This window comes from Papio anubis, unplaced genomic scaffold (genome assembly GCF_008728515.1).
Source record: "Papio anubis isolate 15944 unplaced genomic scaffold, Panubis1.0 scaffold409, whole genome shotgun sequence".
NCBI classification, from domain to species: domain Eukaryota; kingdom Metazoa; phylum Chordata; class Mammalia; order Primates; family Cercopithecidae; genus Papio; species Papio anubis.
In genome coordinates, this window is record NW_022164257.1 from 13249 (window position 1) to 37250 (window position 24002).

General features: G+C 47.1%; 1 protein-coding gene across 1 annotated transcript in view; it reads right to left on the reverse strand.

Moving 5' to 3' along the window:
- Positions 1-24002, reverse strand: part of GNB5 (G protein subunit beta 5) — a 55571-nt gene that overhangs the window by 11812 nt on the left and 19757 nt on the right. Inside the window, exons 2-7 of the mRNA XM_031662128.1 lie at positions 21356-21492; positions 17292-17333; positions 14864-14940; positions 8582-8714; positions 2934-3077; positions 709-800 (exon numbers count right to left, since the gene is read on the reverse strand). Coding sequence (XP_031517988.1) covers positions 709-800; positions 2934-3077; positions 8582-8714; positions 14864-14940; positions 17292-17333; positions 21356-21492 — 625 coding nt within the window. The remainder of the gene's footprint in view (positions 1-708; positions 801-2933; positions 3078-8581; positions 8715-14863; positions 14941-17291; positions 17334-21355; positions 21493-24002) is intronic.

A 24002-nucleotide genomic window follows, 5' to 3' on the forward strand; every position in this document is an offset into this window, starting at 1 on the left:
ACACAGGGTTGCACCATGTTGCCTAGGCTGGTCTCAAACTCCTGGGCTCAAGCAATCTGCCCGCCTCGGCTTCCCAACAGAGAGATCTTTTATGATCAGGTTAGCCACCCCTACCCCTCCCAACTCAAAACTCTCCAGTGACCACCTGGCCTTTTTTTAGGTCCCTTAACCTCTCGTCTCTGTGCTTTTCCCCCAGCTCTTTGCGTGCCTGGCTCTTTCATCATCCTGGCCTCAATGTAAATGTCACCTTCTCAGTAAGGCTGTCTTTGACTTCTAAGAAATGACCCATCCTATCTCCCTATTTTACTTTTACCATAGTAGTTATCAGTATCTGAAATTGTATATTTGTGTTTGGTCTAGTTTGTCTCCTGTAAGAGAGTAGAGACCTTGTCTATCTTGTTCACTAGTCTATTCCCAGTTTCTAGAATAATATCTAGCATATAAATACTCAGTAAATATTTATTGAATGAATGGATGAAAAATGCTGATTCAACCTAGGGAGGATATTAATTGCTCCTAATGCAATTAAATTAAAATTCTCCATGAGTTCTGAAGCACTGTTCAGTTCCACCACAATTAGCCTTTCTTCCTGGGGAGGCCTCTCTCAGCCAAGTAAACTGATCTGGAGGCGGTTCCTTGGCTAAGGATTACCCAAGCCAGGCAATGCCGGCAGAAGAGAGAGGTGGCATGAACATTCTACTCACTGACCGGACACTGTTGATGTCAGATTCATGTGTTTCAAAGGCCTGCACGCACTGACCGGAGCGCATGTCCCACACCATGGCTTTCTTGTCACATCCCTACAAATGCAAAATTACCCAGAGTTATGGCCACTTCAAGGAATGTCTATAGACAAGGCACGAGTCCCAGTTATATAACAGAGACCATTTATTTCCCATTAGCAAATGGTTGACAACACACTTTTCTGAGACTAGCTTTACCTGAGGGCAGTCTCCTCAGTCAGAAAGCCCTTAGCAGCCTAGAACTAGGTCTTGGGATGGGAGGCAGGAGGCAAGGCACTCAGTTTCCTCTTTTAGCTTGTTTTCTTCTTTTGAGCATTTCTGAATGGAGGCAAACCCTTCTTACCCTCCCCCAGGCATCTCCCTTCCCTTCGTTTTCCCTCTTTTCTCTCTTCTCTTTATACTTGCCTCCCTAAGCCCAGAGGGCAAGGCAGGCAGGCAGTGGTGCGTGGTGGGCCCTCTCTAGCTGTGACATTAACGGGTTGGCAGTGCCCAAATGGAGCAGCTGAGAGTCCCAGCTTTGTTTTGGTGTATGGAGCAGCCCTCAGCAAAGCTGGAGAGCCAGGCGCCCCGGGCCATCTGCACCCTCAGCAGCATGCCGGGCTGGGAATCCGCAAACCAGAGGCCCATCAGGGTGCTGCCATTGACGCGCCGGGTGGCTTAGGCAAGTCACCTCCCCGGACGTCTGCCTCAACACCTGTAAAGTCAATGCTGTCTTCAGGTTGCTAACATGACCCAGAGGGTCACAGACGTGAGGGTTTTCCCATTATCCTGTCAAGGCTCTGGGAGCAGTTTGATAAGTTCCTGCAGAGTGGTCATGTTATCAAGCTCAAGAAGTAGAATGTGGACTCTCAATAGTCAAATAGCTTAAATGGTCAAACAGCTTAAACAGTCAAAAAGTAACAGCTTAAAATTGGTGTCCAAGTTATTGGTTTCAACTTGGAGCAGAGGGAGGTGTGTAATGAAGCCCCATCACACATCTGAGGAAGGCCCGTGGCCCGAGTGTCTTTACTGAAAATGTGGGCAAAGAAACCAGAAAGGCCTTCACGTCTTTAGAGGACAAGAAATTGGATGCAGTTTAGTGCTCTGGATGAGACAATATGATCTCCAGTAATAGCAGTAATTTTTAAAAGACACAGTAGAGTCGAGGAGAGAGAAACACAGGGATACCAAGGCACAGGGGTGACACATCTACACATGGCCCAATACCCAGGAAGAAAATCAGGGTCGCTGCTGACTACAGCTCATACAGCCCTTGCCTGGCTCCTAGGATCGATGTGTGGGCAGCCTGGAGCAAAGGTCCCTTAGGTGTCCCAGCTGCAGAAGTCACCTGACAGTATGTGCGTCACTGTCCTGTCTCACCACTGCCTCCTGACGGAGGTGAGACAGGACCCGTGGGAAGGTCAGCTGGCCCAGCTCTCTGTCCCTATTCTCAGGCTGTCCACAGAAAGACTCGCCCCTCCCATTTGCATACACACTGCCAACTCTTTCATCTACTGCTTGCCCCATCCTGGGGAGGGAAGTGCAAACACCACTGTGCACTATGCCCAACTGATAGAGGACGCAACTTCCAGTCAGGCAGCAAAGCCCCGAACCAGGCGCCCTGACTGCTAGTCTAGCACTTCTCTGAGTCTCTGTGGCCCTGTGTGCCAACTCTGAGCTTTCAAAGCCTCTGTTTCTTGCACCCTGTGATGGGAGGGAGGATGGTGGCTGGCAGGGGTGGGGTGGGAGAGTGCCCCACAGGCCCCAAGGCCCTGGCGGCATCACAGCGTTGCCTCAGCTCAGTAGCCATCTGACCTGCCATGCCCTTGTGTGCGTCTCTGATGCTCTCAGATGCTAAGTCTCTGCTATGTATTTGAGGAATGACATTTTAAAATGTGGCAGATATACACCTTGAGTTGCAGCACTCATACAGGAGAACATTCCAGATTACTCTGTAGACTGCTAACATCAGTGGCAGAACAGAAGGAGGCCCTCACAGCTCAGCCCTGTAGCTGCCCACCAAGCCCCCAAGAGGGGCCTGGAGCCAGTGCAGTCACTGCAGGAGCTGGGGGTTTAGTGGGGAGTTGAGGACAATTCCTGCAGTCCCTTCTAGGGAAGTGCCTAGGCTAATCCCATGAATGGACAAGAACTGCCACCATAAGCCTCCTTAGTGGACACAGGAGCCCTAGGGAGTTTCCGTTGGGTCTTTACCCCAGACACGAAGGTGTTTCCAGTTTCTGAGGGGGCCAGGTCCAAGCAGAGGACGTCAGCCCCATGTCCGTGGAAGCTCTGCAGTAGCTGCCCGCTCTCCACGTCCCACAGGGCACACGTGCCATCGCCGCTCGCTGTCAGGATCTGCCCGCAGAAAAGGACAGGAAGTGGGTGGCTGTGGTTATTGCTTCTGCCAGGTGCAGTCAATCAGAGGCTTAACGTTCTGCAGGAAAAAGCAGACTCTACACACACACACACACACACACACACGCAGACACACACACGCGCGCGCGCACACACACACACATGCAAACACACAGACGCAGACACACACAGACGCGGACACACACACACGCAGACACACCTGCTGTATCTGGGTTCATGCACAGAAATCTCTCTCCTATACAAAGAAGGAAAAGTACATTTCCTACACTCTCACGGTCCTTGAGTTGTGTGTTTATGTGCCTGCCTCCCTGCAGAGCTGAAATCCTGGCGGCCTCATGGTGGTACCTACAGGGCTCTACACATGCCTGGCTCGTAGGAAGTGTTCTGTTAGTCTCTGCTGCACGTTTGAAACCTTTGATGCCTCCCACCACTGTGCGGGCCAGACACTTAAAGTTCTTCTTGGATACTGATGCACATCACTGGGCTGCTTGCTAATACAGAGTCTAGGGTGGGGCCTGAGAGTCTACACTTCTCACAGGCTCCCAGGGAACACTGAGGCTGGTCACAGGACACACTGGGAGCAGCAGGGGTCTAGGCAGCATCTTGTTGGACACGTTCTCTGTTGTTGCTTTTCCCAAGCACAGTGCTGTTCAGAGGCTTCCCAGGACCACTGACGGGTGCAAGAGGATATTCATGCATACACAGGTTCAAGAAACATTTGCTGTGTGCTGACAGTGTCTGCCAGGCACTTTGCTAATGCATGAGGGTTTGCAGAAAGATTGTGTCTCAGTTTCTGTTCTCCCAGAATTCAGTTTAATAGGATTGCCAGTAAGAATGAAACTAACATAATTCCCCATCCCTGTGTTAAACAATTCTGGGACCAGGCCAACTTTCCTGTTACTATGTTAAACCAGACTGAGACCGAGTAAAAATAACTTCACTGCTTGCTGCAGAAAATACCTGCTCCTGGGAGAAAAGACTGTGAATCCATTAGACAACTTAACAAGATTAACAGCTTGCTCATCCAGACTCACTTCAAGACTGTTCCCTTGCTGGGCTCACCAATCCAAAGCTAAAATGGCTTTGCAAGACCCACCTTCAAATCACCAAGCCTGGACCCTGAAATCCTCTAAGTACCCTTCCCTAATTCCTCCATTTTCAGACCCTACTAAGATTCTGCCAGTGCAGGTTCTCCCTTACTGCAGGAAGTCAGATAACCTTAGCTTTGCTTGGTTGCAAGTATTTCTGATGTTCACTTGGGGAGTTGACATCACCAGTGGACAAGGATCGAAGACAACAGCATGGGTGTCTCACCACTGCCTCCTGACGGAGGTGAGACAGGACCCATGGGAAGGTCAGCTGGCCCAGCTCTCTGTCCTTATTCTCAGGCTGTCCACAGAAAGACTTGCCCCTCCCATTTGCATACACACTGCAAACTCTTTCATCTACTGCTTGTCCCATCCTGGGGAGGGAAGTGCAAACACCACTGTGCACTATGCCCAACTGATAGAGGACGCAACTTCTAGTCAGGCAGCAAAGCCCCGACCCAGGCACCCTGACTCCTAGTCTAGTGCTTCTCTGAGTCTCTGTGGCCCTGCAGTCACCGGGATCCAGTGACTGGATCCAGGTGTGCACACAGGAGGGTCCCAAATCCAGTGTGGTGATATCTGAGTTGGTCTTCAAGGAAGAGTGAGAGCTGGCCAGGTGAAGGAAGGGAAGGGGAGAGAGAAACTCCAGGGGGGCCTATGTCTGCACTAAATGAAAGGTGAGTCCGTTCACAGGTGGGGACTCAGCCTGAAGTCAAGAGGGCACTCTGGAAGCTTCTGGGCAGGAGAATGAGAAGAGCAAACGTATATTTTAGGAAACTCTGGCGGAGGCCCAAAGAGCCTCTAGATAGCTTACGAGTACAAAGGTCAGCCATAGAGTAAAGGCACACGGGGGTGCCAGGGGAAAGACACGGGGGCGGGGCTGAAGTTTTACTTTTTGTCACTGCCAGTGTGTGTGAGGCCTGGGCTCTGGCTGAGCATACCTTCCTGGGGTTGGGAGAAACGCAGTGAGGACTCAGTTCAGGGCCCTCATAGGCCCAGCTGGCGGCATCACAGAGCCCTGAGCCAGTTGGGTACTGACAGCAATGGAGGGGACCTGCAAGGGAGAAGCTCTGGATAGCAGAGCCTCCCTACTCCCTGCCTTCTGGCTGCTCCACAGGGCCTGGGTGGGGTGATAAGACTGGAGGAAGTGGCTCTTGCAGCGTAAGTGTCCGCAAGATAGCCCTTTGTGGGTGATGACTGATGGCTGAGGAAAGAAAAGAGGAATCAGGCCTTATGTGCCGCTAGCACACAATGCACCCACCGACCACACCACACCTTCAATTTCCAGCTGCTGATAGGGTCTCTCCTCCTCACCCTTTGCCCCCTTTGCCTTTTTCTTCCCCTCTCTCTTATATGTTAGGCCTTGCACATAAAGAATCTCATTTTTCCCCCAGCACTTTGGGAGGCCAAGGTGGACGGATCACCCAAGGTCAGGAGTTCAAGACCAGCCTGGCCAACATGGTAAAACTCCATCTCTACTAAAAATACAAAAATTAGCCAGTTGTGGTGGCTCATGCCTGTTGTCCCAGCTATTCGGAAGGCTGAGGCATGAGAATTGCTTGAACCTGGGGGGCAGAGGTTGCAGTGAGCTGAGATTACACCACTGCACTCCAGCCTGGGCAACAGAGTAAGACTCGGTCTCAAAAAAAAAAAAAAAAAAAAAAAACAAAACTCTTTTTTTTTTCTTTTTCTGCAGGGAAGGAACAAATTACAAGGAGGGGAATCTGCTCCCACCCTAGCATTGAACCCACTGGCTGTCCACAGGACCCCCTCCAGCCTTGACTTCCCTCAGGAGGCCTGCATACATCCAATAAGATGACTTAAGCTGGCAAAGTAGCTTATGGACACACAAAACCTGAACCGAAGCTGAATTTGGGTATTAATATTTTGTTAGACGCTTGAATTCCCTTAGTCTCTCCTGGCCCACACCCACTAGTGGTTGTTCCGACTCACCGTTTTCCTAACACTTGCAATAAGTTACAGTTTATTTTGAGATACCAGGTCCAAACAATTTTCTTTAAGCAACGACCCAGTCTTGCTCTTTAATTTAGGAAATTTTCATACCATACTGTTTGGTTAAAAAAATGAATAGTTTTTAAAAGTTAAAAGTAGATTTCTAATACTTTTCAATTTTGTGTTTGTGATCTTCATTATAAGTAAAAATAAATTTTAAAGACCATTTATTCACATAAATGCATTAAACAGAACCCCTAACTCATTGTCACTCATTTGTTCTGGAATGCAGAGAATTTGTAGGTTTAATACCATAGTCTCACACCAGCCACCTGAGTTTCTCTTTTATCATCCTAGATCCCAGGGATTGAAGAAAGCTGGAGGTTCATGAGTTCAGTAGTACCCAAACTAGGCTGTGTATCAGAATCACCCATGAAGCTTTGTGTTAATAATAATAAAATTGGCTGGGTGTGATGGCTTATGCCTATAATCCCAGCACTTTGGGAGACCAAGGCGAATGGATCGCTTGAGCTCTGGAGTTCAAGACCAGCCTGGGCAACACAGCGAGACCCCATCTCTACAAAAAGTACAAAAATTAGCCAGGCATGGTGGCACGTGCTTGCAGACCCACTACAGGCCCACCAGCTACTTGGGAAGCTGAGGCAGGAGAATCACTTAGCCTGGGTAGTGGAGGCTTCAGTGAGCCCAGACTGTGCCACTGCACTCCAGCCTGGGTACTAGAGAGAGACCTTGACTCAAAAAACAAACAAACAAACAAATAAATAATAACAGTTAACACTTACTAATATTTACCAGGGACTATACTATTTATATGAATCATCTCGTTTAAGTCTCAGAAAACCTTATGCAGGACAGATTTAATACTTTACTATCCTCACGTGCAGGTAAGAAAAATGAAGCATGCAGAAATTCAAATGCTGTCTAGGATCACTAGCTAGAACATGGTGGAGCCAGGATCTAATCTTACTGTCTCCGGAGCCACCCTTTACCTGCTCTGCCTCCCAGGTCACGTCCCCGCCGAGGTAGCCAGCTGGGACTTCCCTCTATCTCTGGCTAAGCTACTTGTTGGAAAAGAAAGCACCTTTTAACCTAGAGGTGCCCCCTTTCATCCCCAACCCTGCCCTGTGGCAACACAGAGTGAGGCTGATGGGTCTCCACAGAGGGGCTTCAGATGCCTGATGGTCGCGGTAGCCCCCTGAGCCTGCCTTCATCCAGCTTAAATGTCCTCTGTTGCTTTGGTTTGCCTCAGGCCCAAAGACATCTGGTTTTGGCCACTGTAGCCAGCCAGTGGCCACAGTGCCCCCTGCTGAACAAGTCTGCAAGATTCCTGGTTAGGCTCAAATATTAGGTGTAAACAACGGGTGCACAATGGCGATATTGCAAGTCCCAACATCCCTCCTGTCAGCAACTGAACAACTACCCAGCCACCTGACCTCCCTGCTTCTAACCTCCCCATCCCCCCGACATCAATCACTGAAGCCAGAGTAAACTACGGAAGGCTGTAATCTAACTCAGACACCCTCCTCTTCCAAACAAACCCAAATCTGACTCACCCCTTAAGGGCTCCCGCTACCTACAGGGTCCAGCCCAGGCACTCAGGGAGCCCTGGGATCTGGCCCCACCCACCTCTCGGCTGCCTGCCTCCCACTGTGCTCCCTCACACGCTGTGGCTGCCTGGAGTGGCAGCGGTCCCTCTTCACTGACAGCAGCAAGTCTGTGACCAACCCCTCCTGCTCGGAGCTCCCCAGTTCCGCCACTGTCCAACCATTACTGGTTTTCATGAAGGTCCCTGAGGGCCAAGACTGAGCTTTTGGCCCCAGAGCCATGTGGTATCTGGCAATGTGGGTAGTAGGTACTGAGAAGGTTTGCTGAATAAGTGTGAATAAATAAATGATGCGGTGCTTTCACCACTTGCTAAATAAAACTTAGTCAAACTGTTAAAGGTTGTGTTGTTTTCACTGTAGTGTATTCAAAGTAGAGCAAAGATTTAATATGGTGAAGCATTTTCTTTTTGCGTTGGTTAAAACAGGACTGTAAAGTGAGATGCATGTAGTGCCCAGCTCTGAAGCCCGACAGCTCAGTGAAGCTTTACACACATTAGCACGCAGACCAGGGCACAGTAACTGCCTCCACCCCAGGGGGTTCCCTGCTCCACTCCCACCCTCGCCAAGTCAATCAGAGGAGGATTTTCAATATGCCATGTAGTTTATCTCAACTCTATCAACCATCACTAGCCCCAACTTTCTCACGTTATTAAAAGTCATAATAATAACTGATGAGAAACAATGGGAGCTTCCCCTTAGAGCAAACTACTGGAGCACACCCATCTTGTTCACAGAGATGCCAAAAGCTTCCTCTCCTCTCTGCTCCTCTTTAGTGCTCCTTGGCAGGTTAACCTGACACCGGGGGCCGCTTATTTACCTGCATGTCAGAGTTGGTGAAGCTGCAGGCCGACAGGTAGTTAGTGTGCATAGCAACAGACTTCTTTTTGGCAGCCATGTTTTCATTTTTGTCAAACGTCAAGGGATACACAGAACACTTATTATCCAAACCACTAGGATGGAAAGAAAGAAGTACCAAAGGTTAATGCAGAGTAACAGAATATGTGTCTACTTTCCCAATCACATAAACTTTTCAACATATTCTCTTTTTTTTTTTTTTTTTTAAATAGAGACAGGGTCTCGCTATGTTGCCCAGGTTGGTCTTGAACTCTTGGCCTCAAGCAATCCTCCCTTGGCCTCCCAAAGTGCTAGGATTACAAGTGTGAGCCACTGCGCCCGGCCAGTTTGAAGATTTTCAAACCTACTGTAAAACTGAAAAAAAAAAAAAAAAGAAAGAATAGTATACTGAATACCCAGATCCCTTCCCTTAGATTCAGATGTAACATTTTGTCATATCTGCAGGGGCAAATTCTGAACCATTTGACTGCAAACTGCAGATACGACATTTTCCTTCTGAACACTTCCATTTGCAAATTTACATCTCCTAAAAATAAGAACAGTCTCCTATCTACCACATCCTTATCACATTTGAGAAAATCAACAAAACCTCCGTAACATCATTTAATAAGCCAGCCATATTCAATCTTCCCCTATTGTCGCCAGGATCCAGGGCCCAACCAAGGCTCACATATTGCATTCAGTTGTTACGCCTTTTTAAGATCTTTTAATCTAGAACAGACTCTACCTACTGTTTGTTGTTCATGACAGGAAATCTTAAGATTGGCTGTGTATAGAATGTCACATATGGTGGATTTGTCAGATGGTTTCTTAATGGTTAGATTCAAGTACTGTAGAACATTCTGGCAATAAGAGTATCAAGGTGCTACTGTGTACTTCTTTCTTATTGCTTCATGTCAGAAGGCTTGTAATGTCTCTTCCAAGATTGGTAAAGCCAACTTTGATTACTTGGTTAAGGTGGACCACTAGATATCTCCAGGGTAAAGGTAATTTGTTCATAATCAGTGATAATCTGTGGTGTGATATTTTGAGACCATAAAAATATCCTTTCCTCAACCACTTTCATACAGAAACTTTATGAATCAAACCTTGCTTGAATCAAATATTACTTTAGGGGTGCAAAAGGGTGATTTATTTTGATAATGTCTTCCATATTTATTAGCTGGTGTTTTTCTATAATGAAGAATCCTCCTTCCCACTATCACTGTACAGCCATAAATTTTTCTTCTTAATTGTATCATGATCCATTATTATCATTACTACATTTGATGCTCAAATTACCCCAAATTTGGGGCCGCTTCAAGCCAGCTCCTGTTTTGTTTTGTTTTGTTTTATATATGACGCCTATTGGTCCTTGAATGTTCCTTTACTTTCTAGAACAGGAAAATATCCTAGCCTCACTTTATTCTTTTCCCCCCAAAGACCTAACCCCAGCCTTACCCTAAGGTGCTCTGCTTTCTTTTTGTAGGGAACAATATTTAAGATGGGGTCACTGTTTTCTGACGCACTGGGAAAGCCAAGGGTCCCTTCTGCTTTCCCAGCTTCCTGGGAGATGCACAGGTGTATCCTTGGGTAGTTTCTTATCAGTAATTAGCTTTGGCAAACTTGTTTATAGAATGTACAGGGGAGGCTGGGCGTGGTGGCTCACGCCAGTAATCCTAGCACTTTGGGAGGCCAAGGTAGACAGATCACCTGAGGTGAGGAGTTCAAGACCACCCTGGCCAACATGGAGAAACCCTGACTCTACTAAAAATACAAAAATTAGCTGGGCGGGGTGGCACATACCTGTAATCCCAGCTACTTGGAAGGCTGAGGCAGGAGAATTGCTTGAACCTGGGAGGCAGAGGTTGCAGTGAATTAAGACCACACCACCGCACTCCAGCCTGGGCAACAGAGTGAGACTCTTTGTCTTAAAAAAAAAAAAAAAAAGAATGTGCAGAGAATGATTTGCACTTAGACTATGGTAAGGGACAAGCATGCTGTGGACTATGGTCCTCCCTGACCCCTGAGCTGGGATATGTCCTCCCCATCCTGAGTAATTTCTGTTGAGATACTTATTACTTAGGGTTATTTGCACTGGTACGAGAAGCAGGAAGGTTTTGCAGGGTGATGCATCCAGTGCTGAATCTCTGCTTTAGTACCCAACTAATGTTGTGATCTTGGTTACGTATTCATCTTCGAAATCCATGATGACACCTGGCCCAGTGCCTTGTACACAGGAGCTCGTAGTAAGTATACAATACCTAAATGAAAGCTTCTTGGGGATACGGCTCTTAAATGAGAAATACTTGTATATATAATCAATTGACACATTTTTTGGGGAAAGGGGATTGTGCCAATACCATTTGGGTTTTAGCTTTCAAGTTTGGAAACAACTGAGTGAGAGACCCAGGAGCCAGGTAAATTAAGATAAAAAATAACCCCATTATTACCTACGATGACATTTAGAGAATGTGGCATCAGTGCAGGTCTATGTGATAATACAGTTGCAGGGATGTCATACAGTCATGTTTGGGAAATGTTATGTCAGACTTGCCACTAGAAACTCAGATGAATCACAGCTGCTCTTAGCAGTTTTGGGAAAGGTCTGGGAAGGGGAGATGGTACTTCTACCTGCGATAAGGAGTATTAGTTTCATCTTTGACGCTCTCTCATCCACTGGACCCCCACATTTTAAAAAATGCCTTCATAAGTGTTCATACCTTGAACTTCCTCTGCGTTGGCCCCTGTAACAGCCAGTGAGGCAGCCAGGAAAGGTGCTAGCACCTCCCACATGGCAGGGTGGGGAAACAGAGATGACAAAGATCAGGGCGCCAGCCATCCCTCCACTCTGAACTCTGTGTCTGCACCAAGCTAAGTTACCAGAAAGCTATCTATCTGGGCCTGGTAATGCTGCTCTCTTCCTTCCATCCCACTACCCTCATGGGAATTCTTGTGCTGCATTCCATTTAGTGAGGGTAAAATTAAGAAACAGCCACAGCATCACTTCCTCAACTACTGTTGAAGACATTGTTCACTGTTACCATATTTACTATACATTGCAGAAGGGCCTACCCAATATATTCTTTCTACAATTTAGAACTGTGTATCTAATAGTTCAATATTGGACATTGAGGGATTATGTAACACATCCAGCTCTATGCATCTGCTAAAATTCATGTCCAATTAGAAATGTATTACCCTAGGATTTAAAAAAACATGGAGAACTTAAGATTCCTACTGAGTAGTGAAGAACTGACACTGCAGGAGAGGTCTGGTTTTTGCCCTCAGCTACTTGGAAGTGATCTCTGGGCCCCTGGAATGTCCTCCATGGTAAGAGTGGCTTGGTTTGCTTGGGGCTTTGGGCACCACTTTAATGACGTGATTTATGATGGGGGCTTTCGGATGCGTCATATCAGGTCTGATCTCCAGAGGAACTTGAGACTAAAGGTATCTGCCCGAACTTCTAGAGAGACTGGAGACTAAAAGTAAACCACACAGGCAGGGTGTGGTCAAGCCCCAGTAAAACCTCTGCACACCTAAGGCTCAGAGGACCTTCCCCAGCTGGCAATACTCTGCATGTATTATCATACACCGTGGCCAAGAGGAAACAGTGCTGTCAGTGACCACCCCAGGGAGACGATGGCTGGCAGCTCCATGTCTAGATGCCTTCTGGCTTCTGCCCCAGGGGTCTCTTCCTTTGGCTGGTTCTAATTTGTATCTTTCCACTGTAATAAAACTGTGGGAGTAAGTACAGCACTTTCATGAGTTTGGAGAGTTGTTTTAGAGAATTCCTGGGGTTGTGGGGACCCTCAAATTTGCAGCCAGGATCTGAAGTAAGGGGCACTCTTGGAACTGTGCCTGCTAACTGTAGTTGGCTAAACCCCTTTGCACCAACCTTATAATTGTGGCCTATTTCTCCCTTGCTTGCTTTCTCTAATAGATGTGTTACACATGTAGTACAAATATATATATATGTGTGTGTGTATATATATGTTTACATATATATCTTTTATTATAGCACCTCTTATCCTTTTAGGAAGTAGATGGTAATAAATTTTATACAAATACGGGCATCCATCTATAAAGTGGAGACATAATCCACTTTTGAGCTATTTTAAAAATTAAAAAATATGGGCCAGGTGCAGTGGCTAACACCTGTAATCCCAACACTTTGGGAGGCCGAGGCAGGCAGATCACTTGAGGTCAGGAGTTCGAGACCACCTTGGCCAACATGGTAAAACCCCATCTCTACTAAAAAAAAAAAACACAAAAATTAGCTGGGCATGGTGGTGCATGCCGGTAGTCCCAGCTACTTGGGAGGCTGAGGCAGAAGAATGGCTTGAACCTGGGGGACAGAGGCTGCAGTGAGCCAAGATCGTACCACTACACTCCAGCCTGGGTGACAGAGTGAGACTCCATCTCAAAAAAAAAAAAAAAAAAAAGTGAAATACATGTATGTGAACATGGGCTCCAAAGGGACATGTGGTCTTGGCCACTGGAAGGAGAATGAGAATATGTCCCCAAAACACCCACCCAAAGGGTGGGGACACTGGAGAAGATGGTTGGTGTGACTGGCTGAAGAGGGCGCCAAAACGTTTGGTTGGGGACTCAGGCTTGTCCTCTCTAAAATAAAATTCTTTCTTCCTGATTATAAAGAGAAAAATTCCCATAGTCCCATCATCCAGAAAGAACTACTATTTTATTTGGTATAGTTCCTCCAGCCTTTATAATATGCCTTTTTTTTTTTTTTTTCCTTTTTTTAGACAGAGTCTCGCTCTGTCTCCAGGCTGGAGGGCAGTGGCGCGATCTCGGCTCACTGTAAGCCCCGCCTCCCCAGTACACGCCATTCTCTTGCCTCAGCCTCCCGAGTAGCCGGGACTGCAGGCACCCGCCACCACGCCCAGCTAATTTTTCCGATTTTTAGTAGAGATGGGGTTTCACCATGTTAGCCAGAATGGTCTCGATCTCCTGACCTCGTGGTCCGCCCGTCTCAGCATCCCAAAGTGCTGGGATTACAGGCGTGAGCCACCGCGCCTGGCCTAATATGCCTCTTTTTAAAAACATGGCTCAGATACTGTGGCAGAAATATTTTGAATGGTCTCAGAACTGTTCAACACAGGGACCAGGAATTATGTCGGTTTCAGTTCTCATTGCCAAACCTGTTAAACTGAGCTCCAGGAGAATAGAATAGAGAATAAGTCACACTCTTCCTAGTAATCTTGATGCCCTTTTCACATAGTGTAATTAAGAATTTTCCTTTTTAATGGCTGTATGATATTCCATTCAATTCATGTACCACAATTCACTTAAGTTTTCCTGGATGGGTATGTTGGTTCCTTTTTTCTTTCCTTTTTTTTTTTTTTTTGCTTCATTTTATTTTTGAGACAGGGTCTCACTCTGTCACCCAGGCTGGAGTACAGTGGCATCATCACAGCTTACTGCATCCTTAACCTCCCAGGCTCAAGCAGTCCTCCCACCTCAGCTTCCAGAATAGCTGGGTCTACAGGTATACCACCACACCCAGCTAATTAGATTTTTTTTTTTTTTTTTTGTAGAGACGAGGTATTATTACCACATTGCCCAGGCTGGTCTCGAACTCCTGGGCTCAGGTGGTCCTCCTGCCTCTGCCTCCCAAAGTGCTGCTGGGATTACAGGCGAGAGCCATCACGCCTGGTGTTTTTTGCTTTATTTTTAAAAATACTACAATTAATGTCATTGTCCATATGGCTTTTCTATGTTTTGGATCATTCCTTTCAAATGAGTTCCTGGATGTGGAGTCACCAGATCAAAGGCTATCAGTTTTTCAAGGCTTCTGACAGATATTACCAAGTTGCTTTCCAAAATGTTTGCAACGTTTATAGTTCTGCCAAAAGCATTTGAGAGAGGAGATAGGTTTGAGAGATGAGATAGGTTTGACATACTGTCAGTTTGTAATGAAAATAATTATGAAAGAGAGTTTTATGGTTCTTTTTTTTTTTTTTTTAAAGAGATGGGGGTCTTGCTTTGTTGCCAAGGTGGACTTGAACTCCTGGGGTCAAGTGATCCTCCCACCTCAGCCTCCCAGGTGGCTGGGATTACAAGCAGGCACCACTGTGCCAGCTTACGGCTTCTCCTTTGACCAGGTTCAGGGAAGGATTTAGCATGCTGCTTCACAAGTAAACTACAAAAACTACGAGTTCTTGTTTGTTTGTTTGTTTTTGCTAAGAGAACAGTATTTTATGGTTAACACAAAATCTGAAAAGCTGCTGTAGCTCCAACTTACCCACAAGCAATGGCACATCCCGACGGGGCATAAGCACATGCCATCACCCACGTGCAGGGCATAGTGACCGCGTGCTCCTGAAACACAGCACAGAGTGGACAACTAGCACTTCCACACAAAACTCTTTTTTTTTTTTTTTTTTTTTTTTTTTTTTGTGTCACCCTCTTGCCCTTCTCCGGTGCGGTGGGGCAATCTCAGCTCACTCCAACATCCGCCTCCCGGGTTCAAGCGATTCTCTTGTTTCAGCCTCCTGAGTAGCTGGGATTACAGGCATGTGTCACCACGCCTGGCTAATTTTGTAGTTTTAGTAGAGATGGGGTTTCACTATGTTGGCCAGGCTGGTCTCGAACTCCTGACCTTAAGTGATCTGCTCACCTCGGCCTCCCAAAGTGCTGGGATTACAGGTGTGAGCCCCCGTGCCTGGCCACAAAAATCTTAATGTTTAAATTTCAGAAAATAAAATCACCAGATGCCTAATGAATTACATTCTAGTTTCAAAAGGAAGTGGTATAGGGTAAAGATGGGCTCAAGACTTATGAGGGGACTCTCATAATCAACTTTATGTCACATATTCGACAAGTTAAAAAGTTCAACTAGCAAAAGCAAAACAAAACAAAAACCCTTCATGTTTTACTTCCTTCTTAATGTCATACTCCCTTTGTTCTTCTGCCTGAGTATCAGGGCCCCTTTGCTTTGAAAGGTATGCCCAAATCTCCTTTCAGATACATACGTTTCCTTGTTTACTCTGATTTCCATTTTCAAAATACACTCTGGAATGACTTTTTATAGATGTATTTTCAGTTTGTTTACTTGTGAGTCTGCAAGAGCCCGTGTCCACTGTGGGACCTAAACCATCCCAGGGAAGGTATGAATGGGTGCGGGGAGGGGAAGGCGATCTTCAGTTGTGCTCACAGACAATGAGAACTGGTAACATGGAAATATTAAGAACTAAGCATGACAGTCCCTGGCTTCTGGCTTCACAGGGAGAACAAGAACCACCGTGGGCACCAGCGGCTGGCCTGCATGCGGTCGCACATCTTGGTGGTGGTGGAACCAGGACCAGGGTCCACGTCTCCCATGGGAATAAGACCTCAAGCTCAGATGTATTGGAAATATGGCTCTGTTGTTTGCATATCTGCGTGCAGGAGGACAGGGGTGACTCAGCCAGCCAGCAGCCAGGGACGGGCGCGCTTAGTTCTTCATGCTTCCAATGTACACTCAAGTGCTGGTCTTCTTCTCTGTTATAATTATATGTGTTTTTGTGGGGAAACACAGGCCCCAATACTGCCTGCCCAAATACTACTGTCAATAGCAGTCTCGTAGGCTTTCAGAGGCCAAGAATAATCTACTGCTCTCCAGAGAACGAGCTGAGGTAGCCACTGTCAGCACAGGGTATCCCGGGCCCCCTTCCTCACAAGTAATGGCTGTATTCCCTGCCACGGGCCACAAGTGGCACCCTTGGCTCCCCAGAAATCAGTCTGTGCTCTAAGCCATGATAAGGTGTAAACAGAAGCAACTACACTCCTGCACAGTCCAGAAGATGCTGAGGAGTGCTGGGAGAGACGGAGGCTTCCAGGGAGCTAGGCGCTGTATAGCAAAGCCCTGTGCAAATTGTTAAGCTGTCATTTGTATTCCCCAGGGGACTGACCATTAGGGACTTGACTCTACAAAATGATTCTGGTCCCTCACTTGACCAGGTCATGTCACCAGCTGCTTCCCACGACAGTGACTAAACACATTAGACAATGCGGAATATGGCTGCTGTTCACTATGAGACAGAGACAGGTCTCATGTTGTTCACAGCATAAAGGAAGGCTTTCTAAAGAAATATAGGAATTCTTATTTAATACACAATACTCTTTATTGTAAATGCCAATGCAATGCAGGTGTGCCAGCATACCTGCACGTAGGTTTTGGTCTTCAACTTTCATTAAGAGCTAAAATTTAAAAGTTGAGCTGTGCATGCCCAGGCCAGACTTGCAAGGGGATCAGACTGCATCACAGGGTAGCTCTGCCCAATTCCACTGCAGCCTCATCTTCCCCACCCTCCATGCGTTCATTCCCACAGGGCTATGGAGTCCGGTCAAACAGAGGGGAGGGAATGGAGGATTTCGGTGCCTTTTATCACTCAGAAGACAAATAGTACATGTAGTTGCACACGTGGACGCAAGTTTTCCATGCTCTGCCCATTTCTGTGTTGGTACTGGCAGCCCCTATAGTGGCTCTAATAGTCCTCTCGGGGTGAGAGGGGAATAAAGGCTGCAATGGGCTGGCTGAGCTGTTCAAACACGGATGGGCCATCCCTAGAGAAAACTGCTTGCAGGGACACATGGAGAAAAATCAGGACAGGGCTGGGCAGCTGGACCAGAGCACCTTTAACTAGGCTGGGGTTTTGAAGTGCCTAAGGTGGCTGGGAACAATGCCTCACCTTATTCGTGGTGAAGGAATCCCACACGATCACCTTCCCATCCTGGAGGGAGAAGAGCAAACAGTTCAGAGGTTGTCAAGTTCTTACATATTACTGCTGAGAATTCCTCCTAAAAGCTGTGTCCAGCAGGGCAGTGTGACGTGGAAAGCCGGAATGAGGATCTGGATAATCAAGACCCCCTAACCTTCCATAAAAAGAAGCGGAGTGAGTGCGGGAGGGGCTGGATGTCCCAGTGGAGCCGAAGGATCTCAACCTTACATTCCTTGGAAAGATACAACAACAGGAAACAACACGCAGACACTTCTTTCATACCATTTACAAACCATGCACAAACTGTTGGTACACTATCATCACCCGCCATACCCTGAATGTCAACAAATTATACAGAGGAAAGATAAACCTGACATTACCTTTAGGGACCTGACAGGTAAATAATAAATCTTTTTCTCCTACAACATCTCCGCTACTTTGTCCTTTCTCCCATTTGCTTTGGAGCCCATGGTCCCCACGGCACCATCCAGGAACCCCTCTCCCCATTTGCTGTCCATTTCTCTGCCAGGGACAGCTGCGGAGGGGGGCGGAATGGGCCTGAGATCAGTCTAATTCCTCCAAGGGCTCACAGATGTCACAGCTCCAGCTCTGACATTTCGCACCTACGCTGAGAACAACGTGCAATATGCGCCATCGTGGTGGGAACCCCTGTGGGCAGCTGTTCAGTAAGCAAACAGCACTCCCTGCCAGCTTTCCACGCAGAGCTGGCCCTGCCACAGAGAATGCTGCCACTTTCACGGCAACCCAGCTGTGGCCTCCCGTGGGTGTGGGTTGTGACTATAGCATCATCTATTTGTAATGAAAACCCATCAGAGGTAAATCCATGTGAGCCCTGGTCCCTGCAAAGCAGTCCCCTGCCCAGACCGTGGCATGCAGGTTGCTGGGCAGACAGTGGAAGAAGATCGGATCCTCAGGGACGGGAAATCTACAGCCACTATGGCAGGCTTGATTTTGTAATAACTCAAGCCATTTGGGGCCAAATTTTGGTGAATGAGGTGGCAGAGATATGGATGGAAAACATCACTTAAGGGCAGAAGCAAGATTGGATCTGCAGTGACACAGCTGCTTGCTTTGCATGATCTGATGGAAGATTTCTGTGTTAACACCATGCATGGCAGATGGGCCCTGAAGCAAGGTCAAAGTTGGTGGCTTGGGGCCTTCTAAGATTCCAAAGCACATTAGTTCTTCTGGTCTTAATTTCTGCCTAAATGGCCCACACAATGTGTGGGGTGGATTCGATAAGCCTGTAGCACAGAAACTGGAGTGGGGCTACACGCCTGTATCATGGGGTCCTCCGCACCTGGAGCCCCTAATGGCTGGGGACTGGTTCCATGCACTGCCCACATCAGCGACCACGTTAGGGGCTTCTTCCACCTCACTGCCTGCCTGTCCCCCAATGTGTGCTCTGGAGTCCCTGTGTGTGCCACCCACTGTGTGCTCTGGGGTCTCATTAAACTAAGCGTGGTCTCCTCGGTGAGCACAGATTTATGTGTAGGGGTCTATGTACCAAGACAGAAAATATGCTTCTACCCTCAAGCCTTAATCCCACGTGGCTGGGGTGATGACTCTCCTGCATTGAAGCAGGAAGGCTGCTGATGAGTCCAAGTCTGTTCCAGAGGCTTCCTGCTTTCCAGCCTCCTCCCCACACCCACATCCACCTCTTCCAGCTCTGGAACAGAGCAGGATGGGCAGGGTGTGCCCAGCCCTGCTGAAGGTCCTCCCTTCCAACAGCAGTATGTGAGAGACAGAAAACCCAACACAAAGCCTACCTTGTCTGGATTTAAGTCAAAAGGCTAGAGAGCAACGTGGATATCCTGAGAAGCACCTTGTAAGAATAAGCTCTTGAAAAAGACTAGAAAGAAGTGCTCTAAAATAATAATAACAGGCAGGGCAAGGTGGCTCACGTCTATAATCCCAGTGCTTTGGGAGGCTGAGGCAGGAGGATCACTCGAGCCTAGGAGGTCAAGGCTGAAGTGAGCTGCACTCCAGCCTGGGTAACAGAGTGAGACCCCATCTCAAGAAAAGAAAAAAGAAAAAGAAAAAGTAATAATAATGGTTGTGACAGGATGGTGGGAGTAAAAGGTTTTTATTTTCCAGTGTTTCTTTAATGTAGTAAAATACATAAGTGATAAATTAATTTTGATCTTAAAAAAAAGCAAGTGCAATGTGACATACTAGATTTGTAGGTAATCCAGGAGAGTAATAACATTTGTCCTATCAAACGCAAAACTGACACAGACTTTACAGTCTGTGGATTCTCTAGAGTATATCCAGTTTTACAAGGGTTATATAAAAAAGCAAACCAACCTGCTTTTGGAAAAACTGAGCACAAGGCAGGGGTTGGGGGAAAACTATGCTGATCATAAAAATATGATTTATAGAAAAAATAAGATTTTGAGAAAAAAATAAACACTCTCACTCCGTTGCTCAGGCTGGAGTGCAGTGGCACGATCTCAGCTCACTGCAACCTCCGCCTCCCACGTTCAAGAGATTCTCCTGCCTCAGCCTCCCGAGTAGCTGGGATTACACGCTCCCGCCACTATTCCCTGCTGATTTTTGTATTTTTTAGTAGAGATGGTTGACCATGTTGGCCAGGTTAGTCTTAAACTCCTGACCTCAGGTGACCCATCCACCTCAGCCTCCCAAAGTGCTGGGATTACAGGCGTGAGCCACCACGCCCGGCCGAAGATCTCTTATTTTATTGAGACAGGGTCTCACTGTGTTGCGCAGGCTGGAGTGCAGTGGCATAATCTCAGCTCACTGCAGCCTCGACCTCCTACACCCAAACAATACTCCCACCTCAGCCTCCCAAGTAGCTGGCACTACAGACATGCACCACCATGCCCAGCTAATTTTTTATTTCTATTTTTGTAAAGACGAGGTCTCACCATGTTGCTCAGGTTGGTCTTGAACTCCTGGATTCAAGTGATCCTCCTGCCTTGGCCTCCCAAAGTGCTGGGATTATAGGCATGAGCCCCATAACCAGCCTATAGAATATCTCATGTGACTTCAGTTTATAGCTTTATGTTCAATACATGTTACATAAAAATAGACATCAAAAGTACTAAGCTGTGGGAGCCAGACTCCAAGTGAGACTTGGAGTCCAAATCATTCCAGCTTCCTGGTAGTCACTTTTCTATAGTCTCTTTCCTCTTTATATCAGGGTTGTTCTGTGTGACCAACAGAATACAACAGAAGCAATGGACTGTCACCTCTGAGGCCAGGTCATGAAATACAGCATGGCCCTGCCTCTGCCCCTTCTTGTGGATCACTCGCTCTGGGAGAGGCCAGCTACCATGTTGTGAGCAGGTCCAATGGTGAGGAACTGAGGCCTCCAGCCAAGAGTCATGTGAACAAGGCACCCTGGAAGTGAGTCTCCACCTTAGTTCAGCTGTTGGCAACCACAGCCCCGACCAGCATCTTCACACAACCTCACAAACCACCTGAGCCCGAACCACCCAGCGGAGCCACTCCCGGATGCCTGATTCTCAGAAACCATGTGAGATTATTAAGCTGCTAAATTTGGGGTAATTTTTTGGAGTAATAGATAACTAATAAATAATATATAAAATAAACTATGTAAATGATATGATTTTTAAAATTGTACAAGATATGTATCTTAACATTGTTCTTTACGACATAAGAATTGCTAAACGCCTTAAATTGAAAGAAAGTCATTGATAGAATCTTATGCCCTCAATTTAGGGGGGAAAAAAAGAAACTATTTAAAAAATGGTTTCATTTACAAATAAGACTTTGAAATTATTTTCAGTGGCTCATCACACTGGTTAAACTACATCTACACTGTTTCAACTATTATCAACTTCAAATCTACCCAAATTAGTGAAGTTCTATAGTATGCAAGAGAGTTCTTTATGCTAAATCACATCCTTTGGAGAATGAGCAAAGTCTTACAAAGATCAGAAAAGGGCTTTTGGAAAGGGACAGCCCTCCTCCCCCTTAGCTATAAAATCCAAAACCCGCTCACCCATTACGCAGCAGGTGTGACCTACCTGTGACGAGCTCACGATCCTCCTCTTATCTTTGCACCAGTCCATGCACAGGACTTTGTTCCCATGGCCTTTGAGGGTCCTTCTGGTCTTCATGACAAACTGCCCCAGGGCCTCTACCCGCTCCGCCACCTGGTGCACTGGAAGGACAAGGCCATAGTCAGTCCCCTTGCTAAGGACCAGGTTCTGGGCTTTGGGCTGGCACAGCACAGACACAGGCTCCGCACAGGGAGGCAGCCCCATGGGTTTCCTCCACAAGAAGCCACAGCTTGATTCCCTGATTCCTTACCATTACATCCTAGCAGTACTCCTTCTTTTAAGATCAGTAGAGGGTAGAGACGACACTGCCATTCTCTCTTTAAGACCCTATATTTTTCAAAGCACTTTTATCTATGCATGTTGAGGGATTAACAACAAGACCACCTCATATTCATAAAGCACTACATACAATTCTTCCCTTTAACGGCCACAGCTCCGAAGAGGAGGGCAGGACAGGCAGCAGAGTGAGACTGCTATGCCCATTTAGCAGGTGGGGAAACTGAGACTCACAGAGGTTATCTGGCTAAGACAAGTTCATACAACCACCAGCGAACCAGGGTGGGGCTTCTAGTTCTCCTGCCTACCACTCTCTCATCACAAGGAAAACTGACTTTACAAAACTGTTCCAAGAGGACTATAAGGTACAACCTGCGGCTCTAGCCCCGGCTGTGTCTAGCTGACCCTCTGTGTGCCTAGCACCGGCCTGGACCGTGGCAGGTACCTCATACACATGGCGCAGGAAAGAATGAACCAGCGAACTGCCAAGCAAGCTGTCTGCAAACTGCACACCTGTGAGTTTACTGAAAAACTTACCGTCCACAGAAATCAGTGCAATGTCCTAAAAGTCTGAACACACGATCCACTCATAGCACCACTTATACCAGAAAGGAGATCCAAAAGTCAATCTCTCAGGGCTGGGACAACAGCTTCTTTCCTGAGGCCAGCTTTCTAAGGCTTTCTAGAAAGGCTTTCTAGAAAGGGCGGGCTTTCTAGAAAGGGCGAGCTTTCTAGGGGCTTGTAGATAAGCTGAGACTCATGAGTCTGAGAGGGACAAGTTCGTAGGAAATGGCTGGAAAGTCACAAAGACCAGCTGGTCCAGACCCTTCATCATGCAGGGGAGGACGCTGAGGTCTGCAGGGATCCTGCGGCCACTCCCCACTTCCCTCTCTTGTTGGTGGCTATGTGAGAAGGAGAAGCCAGGGCTCTGAACTCTCCATCTACATCTCCTTTAGTGAAACCTCTAAGCTGGCCTTTCTCCAGGCAGGTGAGGAGGGTAGAGGGCATTTTCAGCGGGGAACAGCCTAGGCAAACAGACAGAGGAACAGGGCGGGAAGAAGCAAGGCAGCTGCCCCTCATGTCTTCCCAGGGAGCTGCTGAGGTTTGACGGGGCTGTGGCTCATTTCCCTTCAACTGGCAGCCTGCGCCGAGAGGGGCCAACTCTGTGGTCTGAGTTCTATGACAGCAGCATCCCTTCCTGGGAAATCCTTCCTCCCATCCTTCCCTCCCCAAAATGCTTCAGTGTGTATGTCCTAAAAACAAAGAACTCTCTTAAATAACCAAAGCGTAATGATCAAAATTAGAAAATTAATGCTGAAACAATACTAATCTACAGACTTATTGAGATACTGCCTATTATCCAAATAATAACCTTCACAGCAAAAGGAAATCCATGGTCAGAGATTGAATTCAGTTGTCATGTTTATTGCGCCCCCAGTTATTTGGTTCCTTCTTGTAATGTGGTCTGATGCTTCCTTGAGATTAGTTTGGGTAAAACACGTTTGGCAGGGACACAGAGATGGGGTGCTGAGCTAATGTCACTGCCTCCCGCCTGGGCACAGGAGTCCCATTGCCGGTGGGGTCACTGGGGATCATCTGGTTAAGGGGGCACCTGCCAGGTCTCTCCACTGGAGAGTTACCATTTCACCTTTTGTAATGAAAAGTGTCTTGTTAGGGAGGTACTCTGAGACTATATAAACGTCGTGTTACCCCTCAAACCTCAATGGCCTTAATTTAATACTGCTAATGATTCTGGTCTGAATGAGTGATTGTGATGATGGCTGGCAAGTGGTGATCTTTCTCAGTCCACCCTTCCCTCTGCATTCATTAGCTGGCTTTCTAAGGAGGAGCTTTGCCTCCTCTCCCAGTTGTTTATTTATTCACTCATTTATATTAGTAGAGACTCATGGGTTCTTACTTTATTCAAGAGGTTGTAATCCATTACTAATACTATTGACCTTGATCCTCAATTTGTCCCAGGTAACGGGGAGCCCCGTCAAGCAGGTTCCCGTGACCTTCTGACATGTCCCCCTCATAGTCTGAGCACTTCTCATTCCAAGCTTCCACTGTTCCTTCCCCATCCTTGCCCTAAGATCAGCTGCTTCTCCAAGAAGTTTTAGTTCCTTTTAGTTGCCTCGTTTCTTTGTGATAAAAGAGCAAAGTTGCACATGGGCTAAAAGTCTTTGTGAAAATCCAAACTGTAAAAATACTTGCTAAACTAGGCCAGGCGCAGTGGCTCACACCTCTAATCCCAGCACTTTGGGAGGCCAAGGTAGGTGGATTGCTTGAGCTCAGGAGTCTGAGATCAGCCTGTACAACATGGTGAAACCCTGTC